The sequence below is a fragment of the Phodopus roborovskii genome, unplaced genomic scaffold, assembly GCF_943737965.1.
Source record: "Phodopus roborovskii unplaced genomic scaffold, PHOROB, whole genome shotgun sequence".
Classification (NCBI taxonomy): domain Eukaryota; kingdom Metazoa; phylum Chordata; class Mammalia; order Rodentia; family Cricetidae; genus Phodopus; species Phodopus roborovskii.
This window is the reverse complement of record NW_026125295.1, coordinates 33244404-33263802: the sequence shown is the minus strand read 5'-3', so window position 1 is coordinate 33263802 and position 19399 is coordinate 33244404. Positions and strand designations below refer to the sequence as shown.

The following is a 19399-nucleotide window of genomic DNA, read 5'->3' as shown; positions in this document are numbered from 1 at the left end:
CTAATGTCAGTGACAACTGTAAAAGTGGAATTATATTTTGGCACAGTTAATCTAAAAGTGAAAACTCAGTATCTCTTAATCCATTTTTTTTAATTTAATTTTCTTCATTATTTTCCACTCTTACCTTTAATACTTTGTAAGTAGGTAGCATAATTATAAAAATGAAAAACATGACACCAAGTTTCTAAATTCAGATGAAAATACAAATTTAACCCTAACTACCACATTAAACTATATTAACTTCTCATCATTCATCTGTTAAAAACACAGAACACTCAAGAACTTTACATGTCAGACAAAAGGGTTTCTTTCTATGGTGAGACGAAGCTCGATTTATAGCTGAGAGCTATCTAGATATCTGACACCTTGCCTTCATCTTCCACATCGTAATTCAAGCTAGCCTGTGGTCTCCAGCTGCCCAGCCACCACATGCTTCAGCTTTTGCTACAAAAAGTTAACTGAAGTCGAATTGGAATTTAAAATGCAATGCATCCGTTCCTGACAGTAATAATCACTATTGAAATAAAGTCATCCAGTGATGATTTCCTTGACATTTTAAAATATATCGCTGCTGCTGACTGGCCATCTTACAGAGAACTCCTTACCAGGCCCACACCAACACCTGCCTGTTGATCTCCTCTTAAAGAGATGTAAATCTCTTATATTTTTTTGTGGGGAGAGGGAGTTGCCTTCTCAAAGCAAGCCACACAGGGAGAGCATGTGACCCGACCCCGCCCTGCTGCGCATCAGTACAGGCCCACAGCTCAGCTCAGCTCAGCCCCACTCCGGGGCCCCTTTACTTTTCCTTTTGTTTTGTTGTTGTTTTGTTTGATGGCATTCACTTTTCCAGAATCAGTGAATGCCTAGAGGGTAGGTATACACAGTAAGATAACCGGGTCTGATTGTAAAGTGGACGTCCCGGGCTAACACGCCTGCACTTCCACTGAGGACTTTTGAGATTAAAACGCACAGATTACAGAATATGGCCTGAGAGCAGGGCATCATGTGAGCAAACTCCCAAATCCATGCATGAATAAATCTCCTGTTCCTCCAGACCCTCGGCCTGCTTGAGCTTAAAGCCTTTCCTCCATCCAAAGAGCTGGAGAACAGAAGCAGTTAAGAATAATGGACTGAACTGGCGTTGGTGGCATACTCCTTTAGTCCCAGAACTCGGGAGGTAGAAGCAGGAGAATCTCTGTGAGTTCAAAGCCTGCCTGGCCTATAGAGCCTACAGGCTCCAAAGCAATACAGAGAACCCGTCTCAAAACCCAAACAAACAAACAATAATAATAGTAATAACAATAAAAACAATAATGAACTGGGGCTTTTAGAACAATCTCTTCAACAAACCTGAATTAAAAGCAGGGCAATTGGTATCTAAATCAACCTCTAAGTTAGCATGTATTTTGTGAAGATATTTTTACCAATTTAAGACTCCAGTTTAACCCTTACCTGCTCCAAATCACTTCTCAAATTCACTAAGAAGAAAGTGTCCCCAGTAAAACAGTCATTTTCTCGTGGATGTAGAGGCTTATTAGCAAAGGGGTCTGGATGACAGCACCACTCTCCAACCAGAGCACCCCAGTTCTCACTGGGCAGTGGGAGTACCCTGAGGAGCTTCCTAGTAGAAAGAGGAAAGCAGTATTTTTTTTTTCCACCAAACAAAATGCAATGTTTTTTTTTAATTAAATCAGCATGAAAGAAGAAAGAAGCTCATTAGCCACATGCTTGCAGTGTCAATTTTCCTCCAATTATGGAAGTAATAGATGCTCATTATAGACAATGTTTTACAAACTGCAAAGAGGCATAAAGGAGGCAGAAGTCTCCCTTTGCTCACTATTCACAAATCAGCTACTATAACATGACAGATTTCATTGCCATCCTTTCCACGGACACAGTGCACACACATGGGAGGCCTATGCCCTGAGAAGACACACACAGACACTGCATGCATGCGCACAGGCGAGGCCATGCCCTGAGAAGACACACACAGACACTGCATGCATGCGCACAGGGGAGGCCATGCCCTGAGAACACACACACAGACACTGCATGCATGCGCACAGGCGAGGCCATGCCCTGAGAAGACACAGACAGACACTGCATGCATGCGCACAGGGGAGGCCCATGTCCTGAGAACACACACACAGACACTGCATGCATGCGCACAGGGGAGGCCATGCCCTGAGAACACACAGACACAGACACTGCATGCATGCACACAGGGGAGGCCCATGTCCTGAGAAGACACACACAGACACTGCATGCATGCGCACAGGGGAGGCCATGCCCTGAGAAGACACAGACACAGAACATTGTTTTCATTTTCTTCAAAAGGCCCTGACGCCCAATGACGCTACAACCGTCTATGGCAATACCAAATCTTTCTAGTTCATTCCCTTACTGTCAGATATTTACTTTTGAGTCCTTAATCAATATCCCTGAGATGAATATTCCTGTTGGAAGATTTACATAGAAATCTGATTACTTCTTGGGGGAAAACATCCAGTAAGTAGCTGAGCTTTTTCCCACATAGGGTTAACCTCATCTTAAAATCTTTTATTTATCTTCACCCAAGAAAGGAGTTAAAAGCATATTTAATGCTGCTTCAATTAGCAACTTAAATTACAAGTGAGATAGAACTGATTTTTACATTGATCACTACATTTCTTCTGGGGATGGTGGTCAATAACTACTTTTTAAGATGATACCAACATATTTTTATTAATTTACAAAAATATATTCCATAATAAGGATATACCTTTTTATTAACAATTGTTATAACTACTTAAGAGTTATTTTCTTTATTTAATTTGGTTTATTGACATTAAATAAATACTTTCTTCTGTGATTTCCTTCCTATTCTCTATTTTAATAATAAACTCTTATTTTTGAATAATTTTTGATTTACAAGAACATTGCAGAGATCAAATACACTCTATGGGTAGTTTCCATACCCACTCCCCTACTTTCTCCAATTAACATCTTGGGTATTCACAGTTGATTTGTCAAAGCCTCGGGCTTTATCTGAATTTCACCAATTTTTCATCAAAGGCTTTTTGTTTTGTTTTTGTTTTTTATCTTTTCAGTTCCAGGGTACAATAATATATGGCACATGCTGCATTTAGTCATTATATAATCCAGTCCTCCTCTGGTCCATGACAGTTTCTAAGTGTGCAATTCTCAGCAGTCTATAAAATACCCCTCACTCAGAGCTTCTCTGATGCTGTCTCTAGATTATTTTGGGCCACAGGCTTGGGGAGAGCATTCCTGAGAAGAAGAGGGACCCTTCTCATTACTTCATGTCACAGCACTCTACATCTACATAGCTTAGTCCTGGTGATGCTAGCCTTGATCATTTGCTTAAGGTGACATCTACTGTTACTCTTACTAGTAAAATACAAATAAAATAATGTATATTTAGAAGATCAGAGTTAAAATATTTAAGATACAATTGTGTCATTCCATTACACAGATTTTTTTATTCTTTTTGAATGATTTCCCCCTACCATGTTAGCCATTTTTCTTAGATTCTCCCAATCAACTATGAGTATCAGAAAAGGGCAATGGCAGATTAGAAGAGGGTAGCCACTGAATTTATAGCTCTACAGTACCGAGCTAGGAATAGAAGCACTGACTCACATGGGGCACCTCTAGCAGCATTTTCATTGTTGAAGTAGGAGGGTACTGACAAGTGATTGTTTCAACATCCATTTCTGGGAGCTTGCTATGAGCCAGGCAACATGCTGGCTTGATATATGACACCCAAACACATATGCACCGTCTCTTCCTTCCTAAGGTACTCTAATAGGAAGTATAGACTACACACAGTATGCAAAGGTGTGCACAGAAAAGATCATAACAGGGTAATGAGGTTCTAACCTCCTGGTGGAGGGTGATGGTACAGATCCCAAGGCAAATGTGATGGAAGTGTCAGCCCCCTCCTCAAGCACACATTCCCATGTAAACACAAAGTCTACCTTTTATTTTTAAGGGACTTGGAGTATTCCTAAACCAGACCACACATACAGGGTGGACAGACAGAGAATACTAAGGGCATATTCTGTTTATCAACTTTAGAGAACTAGGTAAAGTCTGAGCTGGCCTTTGAAGAATAATAAAACAGAAGTTCTTCCAGCAGTGAATGGAATTTAGGGCACTGGAAGAAACATCTCTTTATCTTTGCACTGTATCCCTACTGTTTGACACACTTCTCAAGGACTTCTTGAAGGAATGAAGTAGTATATTTTGGTAAGTCTGACAGATAAGGCTCCTGGCTGGATCTGCTTGCATACTGGGGTGCAAGGATTAACAAACCTTTTCCCTTGCTGCCTGAGTATCTGACCTTTGGAATAACCACCTAGCTTCGTTACCCTGGAAACCAGGTAAGATCCTAGGCATCACATATATTGCTAGGCAACACTGCTTACAGTAGAAACGATCTGTGAGTCGTCAATTGCATCTTACTAGGAAGATCTATGAATGCTGCTAAGGAAGCATGCTTTGACCTTCCCCAAATGCAGTCACCTCACTCAGTAAAGCCCTCAAAGCCACAACCAAAGAATTGTGACACTGTCTGCTCAGGGCAGAGGAAGCTTCTCAGCCAAAGCAGCAACTACACCGGCCCGATGTGGATCTTGTGCTCAGTACCTAGAACTATGTCACATAGGGAGACAAGGGTCCCCTAGTAAGAATATCAACTCTCACTTACATAGACTGCAGCAAAGCCCATGCAGATAGGAATCCTTTTTTAATTATTTATTTATTTAACATCAACCACAACCTCCTCTCCTCCCACTCCCTCTCCTCTGCCCTCCCCCAATTCACCCCACCCCCTAGTAATTGCTCAGAAAGGGACAGGCCTCCCATGGGCTTCAGCAAAGCATGGCATATCAAGCTCTCATAAGACTAAGCACGGCCCTGTATTCAGGCTGGACAAGGCAATCCAGTGTGAGGTATAGGTTTCCAAGAGCCAGTCAAAGCACCAGTTCCCATGAGTGTTTTCTGTAGGTTTTTCTAAAATGTTCCTGACTCCCCTGTTTCCTACAATCCCTCTCCTCAGCAGGACTCCCAGTTGTGGTCCAGTGTTTGGCCATGGGTCAGGGAGGAATTCTATTTTTTTTTTTAACTTTAAATATTTTTTATTTAAATTTGAAATAAGCTTGTTTTACATGTCAATCCCAGTTCCCACACCCTCCTACCTGGCCAGCACAAATGTGTCCTACAGGAATCTTGTGACTCTGCATGAGTAGAAGCACTTACTAGACCCCTGGTGGCACTGCACACACCTTACCATATGTAATGCTCAAGACACTTTATGAACAAACCCAACAATGCTCCTGTCACACAATGGGAAACGGGGCTTAGGAGTGTGAAATAATCTTCACTAGTTCACAGAATTAGAGGTAAACACTGAAACAAGGGTCTTTATCCAGATCTTTCTGGCACGAAAACCACCCTTTCCCTTGGAATGCATTCACCTCTCTGGCAATACAGGGAGCAGTAGCAGTAAAGGCCAAGGGGAAGGACCGTACCCTCTGTAGGGAGTCACTGCATGCCAAGTCCAGGGCCTGAAACTAGGCAGAAGCATCACAGTGTTTTAAGGAGGGACGTGAAAGCAAGAGTTAGGGATACATAGGTTCGTGGATCCTCTCTCTGCCTCCTGACATGGTGCCTGCAGGACCTCAATACAATGAAAAAAGACAGAATGTCAAAGAACCAGGCATGATCACAGAAATGAAAGTGTACAAAGACCTGGGGAAATTGATGCACATTAACACAAAATAGGAGATTTCAAAGTTAACTTGACCCCACATCACAGCGAATAAAGGCTGTAATGTACCCTTCAGCCACCTACAGCAGGCATCAGAAAATAGTACGTAATTCACAACTCATTGCAAAAATTAAAGGGTTTTTACAGAAGAAAGAAATTGTTCTGATGGGGGTGGGGGTGGAAATGAAACCTTTAAGAAGAAAAGATGTATTTTAATCACAGATCAAATAATATAGCTGCCAAAAAAAAAAAAACACTGAAAAGTGTATTTTGATATCATCTACTTCGTGAGAGTGTTCAAATAAAACAGAAACCTTTATTTGTTTAATTTGAGGTAGTTTAGCTAAAAATCTTTTGGAAAGAAAGGGAAGCAGTAACTTTTTTTCCTCTAGACTTAAGATTTTGTGAGGAACAGTACATGTTTACAATAAACTAAAGTTTGCAACATATTTTTGATCCATTTGAAGCATAAACTTTTGGAAAATAATTACACAAAACATATAACTTTGATAAAAGCTACTGATGAAGTTTTGATACTTAAACATATGTGAAAGAAAATATAATATCCCTTAACTTTGAAGTCAACTTCCCATCAATGACAATAACAATGGCAATACCAGAGGACTTTTTAAAGAGTTGGTTATAACCAACTGAACATTAAAAATTCTAAGAAATATCAAACACTTAAAATTCAAAATATGGCAACCAGAATTTAAGGAAATTCAGGTAACATTATCCAACTGGCAGGCCACCAGTGCTATGAAACTAGCTTTACACTAAACTAGGCCCTCTGAATGTGGGTGACAGTTGGGTGGCTTAGACAGTTTGTGGGACCACTAGCAGGGAAACCAGTATTTATCCCTAGTGCATAAACTGGCTTTTTGGAGCCCATTCTCTATGGAGGGATATCTTGCTCAGCCTAGATACAGCAGGGAGAGCCTTGGTCCAGCCTCAAGAGATATATATGGCAGACTCTGTTGATACCCCATGGGAGGCCTCACCTTCTCTGAGGAGAGGTGGGGAGGAGGTGGAGGAGTAGGAGGACTCAAAGAAGAGGGAACTGGGAATGGTATGTAAAATAAGATTGAAAAAAAAAAAAAAAAGAAAAGAAAAAATTAGCTTTACATTCTGATATTTGTCTGTATATAGCATGGTTAATCTGTAATATATAATCATATTCCTAAATTTATGCAATGTTGCCAAAAGGCCAGTTTACAAAACATCCCATTTTGGGGGAGGGGAGCAGGATGATAAGGACTGAACATGCTTTGTACATGCAAACATATATCCAAGGCCAGGTCCTGTACTTTGCAATCTATTTGTTTCTTTTATAAACAAGTGATGCTATTCATAAGAGTATCAATTTTCAGCTACAATTAGAGCTGGCCCATCAAGTGGCTCCCTCAAGCAGTTGGAAACTGTGACATCTGTGTTCACAAAGCCCATCCTGCTGTTCTAGAGTTTCAGGGTTCCCCATGAGCTTGGGGCCGACACCAAGCATTGCCTCTGCGCGCGCGCGTGTGTGTGTGTGTGTGTGTGTGTGTGTGTGTGTGTGTGTGTGTGAGTGAGTAGGATCTGGTCCAAAGAACCTCAGGACAATGCCATGGACAGTCTGAAAACTGAGGTGTGTGTGGAAAATCTGGTTACCAATGTCATTCTAGTCTGACATGACTCTATTTCTTGAGGGCATAACAAACTGTAAACACAATGACCTATGGCTGTTTACTAAACTATATACAAAAAAAGGAAAATGTATCAGTCATTACCCAATAGGATGAACTTGCTCGGCCTCAACAAGAACATAGTCAAAAACTGCACATATTCAGACAATTTTGTAGAAAAACTTGAACTAAAATAATTATAAATTGGAGGACTGTCTTATGAAGAAACAAGGTGTTGTTAATTAATATATCACCAAAACAAACTGGCTAAGAATATGTAGCCCTGAAGAAAGAGAAAGGCTGTAATAATTCAAAGGGTTTGGATGCTCTGGGGATGAGAAGTCATTAGTGAGTCTTTCCGAGTTGATGTCTTTATATGTTACTTCTGTACTGTCCTTGACAAGAATCTTTCCTATTCCAGAGGAAAGAATAGAACATGCTTTAGCCTTGAACTAAGCAGATACTCAAGAGGCACCAAAGCCCAGACCACAAGCTTTTCAGTTTCAGTGATCAGAGGGATTTCATGTTGATGAAGCTTTCACATGTTTCTCTAATCCAACTTCCTCATTTTACAGATAGAGAAGCAATGCCCCAAAACCTACACAACTTATTCCCATATAAGAAGGCCTGAGAGATGGCTTAATGGTTATGAGCATACCACTCTCACAAAGGACCTGGACTCAGCTCCCAGCATGCATGTGGGGTGCCTTACAACCACCTATAACTCCAGCTCCAGGGGATCTGAGAACCTCTTCTGGACTCTACGGGCAACTGCATGCACACCTTCATATACCCACGCATAAACATACACATGCACATTATAAAAATGATAAAATAGAAATTTCAAAGAAAATAGTCAATAACACTAGATACCTTTCTGCAAATGCCGCTCAGAATTTGTTGATATTGATGAGAACACACATCTGCTCACTTGAGACACCTCTAGCCCCATTTTCTTTTCAAGAAGCACCAAAGTGGTCCTTAGCAACCACACAGAAAAGGTCACCAAGGGAGAAGTACAGAGAGCCAGGATTGATTTCAACAGTAAATTGTGAGATCTATGAGCAGACACTAGGGGGATGTCCATCCAGAATCACAGGGCACACTGTCTCAGACGGAAATGAATGCAACCCTTGAGTAAGTCACTATCTATGACATACGCTTGATACGTGGGTGGATGTACTGTGAAAGGGCGGGGCCCAGGCCAGTGTTCATTTCCTCACTCTGAAACCTGCATACTAAGTGAGCCATGGTCTTCCACCCAAAATGTTAGAGACATTAAACTAGGTCATTTGCTAGTTTACTAATACAATCTGGAATGGGGGAGAAAGAATCAATAAAACCAATTCTAAAGCTAGCTGCACATTTACTCTGTTATATGTGTTACATTGCCTAGCTCTCTGGGTGAGTTTGGAAAACATGCATTATTAGAAGGCTTTACTAGAAGAAGTCTAGGTGGTACAGACAAGGTCTTCTGCCCTATCAGTGAGACAGTGGAAGTTCACACCCAAGCGCCATTCTCCAGAGGGCAATGGAATGCCAAGCCTCCCAAAGCCTGTCTTTCACCATCAGCCCTACACCCTTCCGGTTCCCAATTTTAGAATCACAGACTGGACTGACACAAAGCCGAAGACTGGATAGAGAGACAGGCACTGTAGTGAGTGTTACCCCAGGGAAGTGCAAACCCCAGGCAGTAAAGAATCAGCATTTCCCTTCTGTAACAAGCACCAAAAGTGTAACCGCTCCTACTGTATAACTCCCAGATCACTACATGTGGCATGGGATGAGATGGCTCAGAAACTTTATCAGAGAGTTAAACTAAAGCCTGAAACAGACTGAGAAAAGGCCAAAGTACACAGAGACCTCTTGGCTCTTTGAGAAGAGGGTCTGCCACCAAGTGCAGATACATAGCAACTTCATCTCTGGAGATGTAAGACCCCCATCATTTCTCACTCAAAACCCTCCCCACACCTTGAGGGTGCATTTGTGCCAGCTCATCTGCGTGGAACACTGCCAAGATCAGGAGGCAAGCAAAAGAGGCTGGTGGAAGCCAAAACAAACACACCAAGCTTTACTACATTAAACCCGGCAAAAACTTACTAAGAACATACTTTTTCTGTAGGCGCCATGCCTGATGCTGACTGAGGAGCTGGTAAGAATAAGGTTACTGCAATAGCTGCCTGTGCATGGTGAATGCTGACCCTGTACGCTGGAAGCACTTGAATCATCAGATCCTACCAACAGCACTATGAGATAAGGCCTATTGCTAGCTACATTTTCTCATAAAGGACACTGGAAGAGAGTAATTAAATAACTTATCCAAGATCACGGAGCTAGTGGATGGTGAATGGAAAACTCCATCTTACCAGTGCTGGCTACAGCTCTATATGGTATAGTCAAGAGAGTAGGAATAAAGGACACGGAAGTCAGTGAGGCTATCCTCAAGCCCACACTATGTGAAGTCAGGCAAATGGACCTCAGAAGGGTATCCAATGCAGCTCAGGAGGGAGACAAGGCCTCAAAGTAGTGGATGCCTTGTCAGCTGAGTTCTGAAGCTTAGTTTGGTGTGATCCGGGAGGTGGAGGAAAAGGGGATGCATCCAAGAAAGGGAGTAGCTTTCAGGCAGCCTCAGGGTGAAGAAGAGCTGCCAAGGCTAGCATGGCCTGAGCCACGTGATACCTGTGAGCTTGGTGAGGAGGGAGAACACTAAAGGAAGAGTAAAATTGGGGAGTACAGGGGAGCTGCTGTGGGGTGCCAAGGACTCCAGCTCTCCACTCAGAAAGAATAACCTGCTTTAGAACACCTACTAGTGGTGGGACAGTGTATCTGCGCACACAGTAGGCTGCCGACAGATGAGTTTCATTAGGTAAGGAGACAGTGGGCAGGGGAAAGTGATTTCCACTCTAACGGCAATGGCCACAGTGATGGTGACGATGTATGGGGATCAGGAAGAGATCTGCTAGACAGAGGTTTGGCATTATGGAACCCAAGACATTGAAAGAGGAGCAGGCTTCAGAAAGGAAGCATCATTTGTTTGTCTCAGGTACCCAACGTAGAAAATCCATCCAAGAATCCATCCTTTAAAAACTGCTAACAGTAATAATGTACTCATCTCTCTTCTACATGGGTCACTAGAAGATGAAACTTCAGAGGAAGCATTTATGCCCAAGGAACCAGAATGCTGATTTGAGGAAGAGGAAAACAAGAAGAAAATGAAGAAGCCAACTTGGGAATGCTAAGAAAGTAGCAAAGAGCCCTTCCTTTCTCCATAGAGTAATTACAGCACATCACCAGAGCAGGTTACAAGATTAACCTCATCACCTAGAAAGGGGTAATGTGTGCTCTGTATGCTCCATCTTAATAAGCAGGGGGCTGGGAAATGGGTTTTACAAAGGCCCTGATGGAAACAGCTCAGATCAAGTCCTGCCGCACAGATTCTGCAGGTAGAAAATTCACTAACTGTGGAAACACACACCATCAGAACAAAAAGGACTCCATGGCTCTCTGCTCAGTGATTAGTCCAGGCTCCTCCACCAAGACCAGCTTCCTTCCACAGACAACACTATGTTCCCCTCCATGATCATGGTGGGAGTTGGGGTTCACTTAGTTCAAAGTGACACTAAGCTGGCTCTCATTTTAAGGGCCCCACCATTCCCTTGGTAATTGCTTCCAGAAGCCATCACCAGGCACAGTTCTAATCAGTGCTCAATCAATACGTTGCTTACCTGTCCTTTATCGTGGCTTCACCACAGGATTGGCAATAAAATGTGCAACATTCTTGGGCTTGCAAGCTTTGATTAAACACCGAAGTCAGTTCTAGAGGAAACCAACAAAACAGCAAGTCTTAGAGATTTGAAACAAACATATTATATATATCATGTTTAAAGGATTTACTAGCACAATAAATTACCACCAACACACTGTTTATGATTTACTCAAAAGTATAGGCTTAATTAGCACTATCCGATGACTCAATCAGAAGCAAACATTGTGAAGTGTTTCCAAAAACAACAGATTTTGCTTAGTATTCCGGAGCCAGGCGTTGCCCTAGATTACCGTGTAGCATACTGGTGGGTTTCCTCTCTCATTTCTATAAATATGAGAAATTCTATACTAACAATGAGTGCAGACTAAACTTTAAGTTCAATTTGGATTTTGTTTTATGGTTAAGTTTTCTATCCACCCCCTGCATGTTACACAGTACAAGCAAGCAAAATGGACATCCAGACTGGTCTCTGAGGAGCAGGTCCAAGTAATGCAAAGACGCTAAGAGTTTCTTTATCCAGGAGTGAAATCCGGGGTCTGATGAAACTGTGGGGGATGGGGATGAGAGGGAGGGGATATAGAGACTGAGAGCTGTGGAGAAAGTCTAGATTGCCCATCCAGTGGCACTAGATAGCTTGTGCCTCTCATTTCTGATGTTTCATTTGTAAATAAAGGAAATTCTTATTTTTGAAAACACCACTGGGTTATTTTTCTATAAAAAACCCTAATTGAAGAAAGGAGGTCATAGTTATTATAAGCAAGCAATAGATTCTGCTTGGTGTTACTTTGTGTGCAGTTTAAAATGCTTTTGAAGATGCCAGAAAGTTGAAGTCCTCACAATTAAAAAAAAAAAAAGTCTTCAGTTTAATTTCAGTGTCTCTGCAAATCCCTCCCACATGAAGGTCAAACAGAGCACCCCCTAAAGAAGACCCAGGTAAGCTCTCCAAGGTACACTGCAGAACAAATCAATTTTCAGTGGAACACTGCCCTCTGCTGGCCATAAGTCAAGTATGGAATCCTGGCTGGGAACTGCTGCTGGGAAGATTAACAGATCAATGTGCTGTACCTCAGAGGTCACTATTTATCTACATCAACATCAGAACAAAGTGCCAGAGTGATTGTGTCATGGTTGCTCCCTAAACGTTGAAAAGGCAACTAACTCTTTAAGACCTTGAGACACAAGTGAATGCTAAGAATTCCAAAAGTTGCTTCCTACAACACTTAGATTTCAGTGCATGCCAGTATGCGCCCACCTGATAATCATTCATGTGGCAAATCCTTATTCCCCACCTATTCTGCAGAAAGCACTAAAGCAATTAAAGACAGAAAGAATCAGTTTTACAGAGCCTTGAATGCACCACAGAACAGGCTTTGAGAATTTCCCTTCCCGGGTATTTGAGCAAAATGTTTCAAACATAAAAAGAAAGAGTCCAACAAACACAAATGGTAAGAAAACCAACACAGCAGTGGATTCATTGTATCCACAGTCAGAATTAAATGTTGCTCATTAATTTAAAATGTTAAAAATAAGTCAGAGAATATGAGTGGGCAACACACCCTGGATGTCCCCATTCCTCTATCCTTACTACCAGAGTCCTAGAAAACATGGTGGTTCTCAGCCTGCTGCTTGCCAGTTTCCAAACTCAACAGGAAATTCCTGCTGTGGTTATTGTTGCCAACAGGAAAGTGATGACATCCCCCTGTGCCCCTCCACCCCAGAATGTGGGTACAGTCTGGGAGGCAGTTGGTCTACGTTCCTATCCTGGTGACCTCGCCCTGCTTTCCAGTATTCAATGTCAATCTGGGCGTGGCATGACATCTCTTTTCTCTGTCCCTTGTTTCTAAAATGGATTCTACATATTCACTAATTCTGAACATTAGTAAAATTAGTCTTGGGAAATAGAATAGGTGACATTCCCTGGATCTTTTCCTGACTTTCCACAGCCAGAGGATGGCTTTACATCTCTTACAGGCTTCTTAGGACAATCCTGTTGTCCCAGCTCCAGGCTCCACAATGTTCTGACGAAGGACTTATTAAAGACAGTTCAGCAATGATGCCTCAGTGTAATAGAAAGAACAAAGCCTTTCTCTGATACAAAGCATCAACTCCGTTTCCTCCAGTGGGGATTCCCAGCACTCATGACATTGTGAGCCAGTATCCAAAAAAAAAAAAAAAAAAAAAAAACACAAGATCTTACAAAAATAAGTTTTTTTAATCACCTATCCGTATCCATATACATGAGTTTGTATACAATCACAAATACTGCAATTACAACCACTCCAATGACAACACCATATTTATTATTCCTCACATGCAACTTCGAGTTTTCTACATGTACTATCCATCTAGAATGGTCTCTGCACAATGGGATTCTCTCCGCTGCTCAGTTCTCTGGTCAAATGATCTCACCCTCGTGTTGCCATCACTAAACTCATTACTCCCCATGCCATTACTTGGCCTTCTTTACCCACAGCATTTTGCTGTGTGCAAATTATGTGGTCAGCATCCGAAGTCCCCGCCCATTAGAATATACACTCCACAATCTCAGAGGCTTCTGTGGCTTGTTGGCATCTCTGTTCCCAGCACCCATATCAAACGGCTCATACCAATTTTGAGCTAACCTGTGTGCTGAGGGAATACATACCTATGCAATGTTTTAAAACCAATCAGGTTTTGGACAACTGCTTTATGATTTTACCCAGAAATTTATGATTAAGGAAACAAACTGGGCTCTTAAACGTATACTTTAAAAAGTGAAGTTTCGGAAAAGTTAAGTGATGATGTGACATGTTTCACATCGCACAACTGGTAACTGGCAGAGTGGATCAAGACCCTGGAGCGTTTCAATCCTTTAGCCCTTCCAGCTCATTGACTGCCAGTCTTTTCATCTGGGAAAAATTCAACTCAGCGAATATCAACATCCATCTGGAGTGCTGTTCCTACTCACCTGGGCTCGATTCAGTATGGGCCTGCAGACGCAGATGCAACCCATCTCCTCTGATGTACTGCAAGCCGCTGCACGAGGAAGGCACAAGCCTGACCTCTGCTGGAAGCTGGATCTCGGTGCAGCCATCAGGGGTTCGCATTAAGAGAGAGGTGGGCATTATAGAAATGTCCAGGCGCATCCCTCCTTCATCTGGCTCACTGACAATGCAAAAAAAAAAAAAAAAGTTAATTACTTCTCTGTGCTTAAGGAAAATTCCACATTTCACACTCCGTGGAAGAAGCAAAAACTTAACCCAGCATTTCTCTACTTCTCTCCCATGGAGACCCAAAAGTCCCTGTTCTGGAAGATGCAACCCTGGGAAAATAACTAGAGGAGGTTAGAGCAGCACAGCCTGGCACCCTGTGGAAGTCCTGGGTCATGAATTTAACTCTTGTTTCTGAGATCAGCATTAAAGTCAGGAAATCAAAGTATTTTTAACTGATATGCAAGATGTTCATAGGGAAACACAGATGCCAGCCAGCTTTCTGCAAAAAGGCAGAGAGTAAATATTTCCTAAGTTCTCCACCAGTCTGGGATCCACACTGAGACTTTCTGAAACAACAACAAACCCCAAACAACAGAAAAGGACAACTCTTGGCTCACAGGCTGCGCCAAAAGAGACCACATTTAGAGATGTAGTTTGATGTCCACTTTGTTACCTCAGTAATTTTAAAACACATCTGGCACTTAGAAGTGCTCCCAAAGAACCCAATGAGCACTCGAGTCCTCCTGCCAGTGCTCTGGCTAACTACTCCTCTGCCCAGTTCTGAAAATTCTACCACTTACACAGAGCTGAGCAAACCTCAGAAAGCACTGTCTTCATTGCACATAACACCCCGAAAAGATGTTCTGTATGTCAACAGGAGGGCATGGCAAGGGAGAAAAGCTTGCACACAAATACAGAAGTAAGTCTTCTTGTATCGAGTTTCATCCTGAAGATGCTGAACTTGCACATCTGGAGACCGGAAGTACCATAAACCACATGGCCTCTATAAGATAATATGTAGGAAGGCAGCTCTCAGGGTGTCTGTCTCCCTCTTCTTGTATTACCTTTATCCTAGAGGCGACATTCCCATGACCTCACAGAAACCCAACGACCTCTCAAAGGCCTGGCCTGGCCTCCAAACATCACTTCTCTGAGGATTTGAAATTTAAGTACCATAGATTTGAAGAGGACACAAGCATTTGGGCTAGAAGAGGGTCACAGCAGGCAGAGGGGAGAAGAGGAAACAGTAAAGGACCCGGCAGTATCCTGGTTGTGCAGAGGACTGACAGGGAGATAAATGTCGTGAGCTAATGAAGGCCAGGATTTGTACTTCAAAAGAATACAGTTACATGGGGAAAAGGGAGAAAGCTAGCCTGCACCCTGTGGCAGTGGACTAGAACTAGGGATACCTCTATGAAATCATGGTTTAGGATATACACAGATACATCGATAAATAGATGTGAATGTATGTACATGGATAAGTCAACAATGTACGACATCTATATATCCTGTTTCTGAAAGAAACAACATTCCAATAGTAATGAGCATCAAATCGCAGCTTATAAAGACAATTTCCATTTAAAAAGAAGTCTTGGCATATTCAAGGCCCTACACTAGATTCCCAGTACGTATTTGTACACATGTACACACACACACACACACTCACATGCATACACTTTTTAAGACAAGGTCTCATGTAGCCCAATCCAGCCTCAAACTCACTATGTAATAAATGACATGACCTCCAAATCCCAACTGTTGGGATTACAGGCATGCACTGTCCCACCCAACCAGTAAATATTTTTAAAATTGTTTTTAAAAGCAAAACAATATGGTTCCTTAAGGGAAACTACACCAGGACTAGAGCAGAAAGAAAAAAGAGAGAGATGAGCCCACACCATACTGCTATGCAGCAAAGTAAAGAGGGAAGGAAACAGGGAAGTCAAGTGTCCTCTGCTGAAACACTAACATTGGTGGCTTTGGCCATTGTTCTTGAGAATTCTTACTATTGCTATTAAGGGGTCATACCCTCCTTTAAGCTATCTCACTGAAAAGCCAAAAGCAACTTCATGATGTCCTGTAAGATTCAGTGATGTACAAATAACAGGGAAACTGCAAATATTGCAGGCTAAATGGCATCGTGGTGAAAATATTTACACCACAGAAATCATCGACTGCTGCAAATCAAGACCTTTTGCTATTTTGTTACTGGAGATCAGTAAGCGCTAGATTAGTCAGCTTCCTGTCACTGTGAAAAAATACCCGAGAAAAGCAACTTTAAAAGAAGAAGTGTTCAAGTTATCTCCAGCTGCAGTCATTTCAGTCTGCATGTTAGTATTTAGGCATCTGTACTAACCTGACTTTGGAGTTCTGACAGGATACACCTTCAGCTACTGCCACTAAGAGCACCACCTGTGCCTAGTCACTATGTTCCCTTTTAAGGGCCCTGCCCACTTCCTCTCTCCCTCTCTCCCTCTCTCTCTCTCTCTCTCTCTCTCTCTCTCTCTCTCTCTCTCTCTCTCTTCCTCTCTCCCTCCTCTCCCTCTCTTTCCTGTCTTCCACCGCTCTTGTCTCTGGAAGCTAGTCTCCCCCCCCCCTTTTCTCTTTTAAGGGTCCTTTTTCCTTAATAATAAAAAAAAAAAGAACACACAAAACAAAAAAAAACAAAAAAAAAAAAAACCCTCCGCTTGAACTCCACCACATGGAATCTTCCTCGAGATGCTTTTTTTAAATTACAATACCATGATCTCTTAGGCCTGTTGCTTTGGGCCTGAAGGAAAGCTGCTGGTCAGGAAACAAAAAGAGCAAAGGGTACTTTAACTAGAACCCACCCCTCCCAGTTTCCGTCTCTCCCAATGGTCCATTTGGATATGTTTCCTTCCACTTGGCATCTCATTGAATAAGAGACTTATTCTCCACCCTCTTCTTTGTTGTATTTTTCCAGGTAGTTCCCTCTATTCAGTATTTTATTTTATGGTTTTTGCTTGGTTTTTAATTTCCTGACCACTGTTCATTCACCCATTGCCACTAAAAATTTTAGTGAATACACAGGTTGTCAAATTTTCCATGGGCAAAAACACTCAACTATATGCTACTTGAAAAAAAAAAAATCACTTATAAAGACACAGGTTTAAAGTATAAAGGCAGGAAGGGATGTTCATGCAAACAGTGTAGGGAACTGATTTCTCATACAGATCTTAAGCTATCCAATGAGAAAATTACAGTCATAATTAAAGGTCATTTGACTTCACTGTTGTGAACACACACACAAAAATTAATCCAATATGCCAAAGATAGAAACAAAATAAAACTGGTGACACTTCTAGAAAACAAATGTGGAAAAGGGGAGCACAGGGTCAGCCGCGCTCAGGGTCCTGGAGACTCGGGAGGCTGAGGCAAGCGGAGGGGTCCCGTTAAGCCCAGGAGTTCAAGGACAGCCTGGCTAGCACAGCAATACCCATTTCTACATAGAGACACCGGTAAAAGAAACCTGGGGTGGGAGTGTAAGGGTTCACAGTGTTGAGGCAGAAAAGGATTTAAGACATTAGAAGAGGCTGTTTAAAAAAGACAGGGAGACTGGGTTTCATTAAGATTTAAATTTCTGCTCATCAAAAGACAGAACATACCAAATAGCCCTAAGCCAAAGGCCAAGAAGCTCTGGAAGGTAAATGAATAAGACCCACAGTATTTTGCATTTCCAGACTAGGGATGCTCAACAAGTCTATGCAAATACTACAAACCCTAGAAAAGTCCAGCATCATTTCAGGCCCACTACCTTTTCCAATAAGGTAGAATCAACACGGATTAGGAAAACAAAAATGCCTGCCACAGAAGCAGGAAGACATCCACACATACTTTACACATATGGCTCTAAGCTGTTTCAACTTGCAACAAGACTAACCCGTTTTTATTAGCTAAAGATTAACCTGTTTTTATTCTTTAGAAACCATAAGATACTTTACAAACTAACACACTCAGATTATCAAAAAGTAGATGAAAAAGTTCTCAACATTTTAAGTCAGCAAGGAAATGAAAAACCACCATGAAATACTTCTTTATACACATTAAAATGGCTCAAACCAAAGAAAGAGATTGGCCACATTAGAGAACTGTTTGACAGTTTCTCACAAAGCAATGCATACATCTATCCTATATTCCAGTAATTTCACCCTTAGGTATTAATCCAAGGATTTATATGTCCCAAAAAAGACATTAAACAAGGCTGGGAGTGTGGCTCAGTAGCAAATGCACTTGCCTAGGTCCAACACCCAGCCCCCATCACACATACATACACACACACACACACACACACACACACACACACACACACACACACACAAACCTTATAACGCAAATCTAATGCATCTGACTCATAATAAAATTTCTGAAAATAAACAAAACATCCAGCAATAGAAGAATGAGTTTGTGGAATATCCAGACAATGGGAAATTACTCAGTAAGACACAGGAAAGGAATACTAATACAAGCAACAACACAGATGAACCATGAATCTCAAAGCCTTGTTGAAGGTTCCCAATGATGTGGAGGCAGAGGCAGGCAGATCTCTGTGAGTTCAAAGCCAACCTGGTTTACATAGTAACTTATACTAGTCTTTGATGGGCTCTCAAAAAAAAAAAAAAAAAAAAAAAAAAAAAAAGTTTTGGGGAAAGCAGATAGAAACAAAAACTAATGCATGTTGTGAAAGATTTGGCTACATTTGGAATTAACTAAAATCCCCAAATGGAGTATACACCTGTAAGCAACTTTTGCTGAATTTGAAGTAGGAAGATTCACTTCTAATCCAGACTACTGAGGTAGAAGATATGTCTTTACCCAGATCTGAGCTGGGATAAGCCACCTCTAATCAGGGCCACACATTCTGCTAGAAGCCAATTATTAGGACATGAAGAAGGAATCTCTTTGCTCTTTGCCTAGTTGCCCTGGCTCTCAAATTCACCCTTCACTGGTATTAGAGCCTACTTCTTTGGGATTCCTAAGTAATGCTGAAGACCAGCTGAGACATCTAGCCTGATGCACTGAGCAACTACTGGATTCTTGGACTTTGCATTCATAGGCAGCCACTGTTGAATTTGTTGGACTGCAGCCTGCCTGTAAATCATGCTAATAAATCCCCTTTCTGTATGTAGAGTAAATTGTTACTCTAGAGAACCCTGACTAATACACGTGTCAACACAGGTCAAGAAACAGTGACACTGTGGAGTGGCTG

At 41.8% G+C, this 19399-nt stretch overlaps 1 protein-coding gene across 1 annotated transcript in view; it reads right to left on the bottom strand.

Moving 5' to 3' along the window:
• Ube3d (ubiquitin protein ligase E3D) overlaps nucleotides 1-19399 on the bottom strand; it is a 133483-nt gene that overhangs the window by 112922 nt on the left and 1162 nt on the right. The window contains exons 2-4 of the mRNA XM_051207786.1: nucleotides 14148-14344; nucleotides 11160-11250; nucleotides 1453-1621 (exon numbers count right to left, since the gene is read on the bottom strand). Of these exons, the coding sequence (XP_051063743.1) occupies nucleotides 1453-1621; nucleotides 11160-11250; nucleotides 14148-14344 (457 nt within the window). The remainder of the gene's footprint in view (nucleotides 1-1452; nucleotides 1622-11159; nucleotides 11251-14147; nucleotides 14345-19399) is intronic.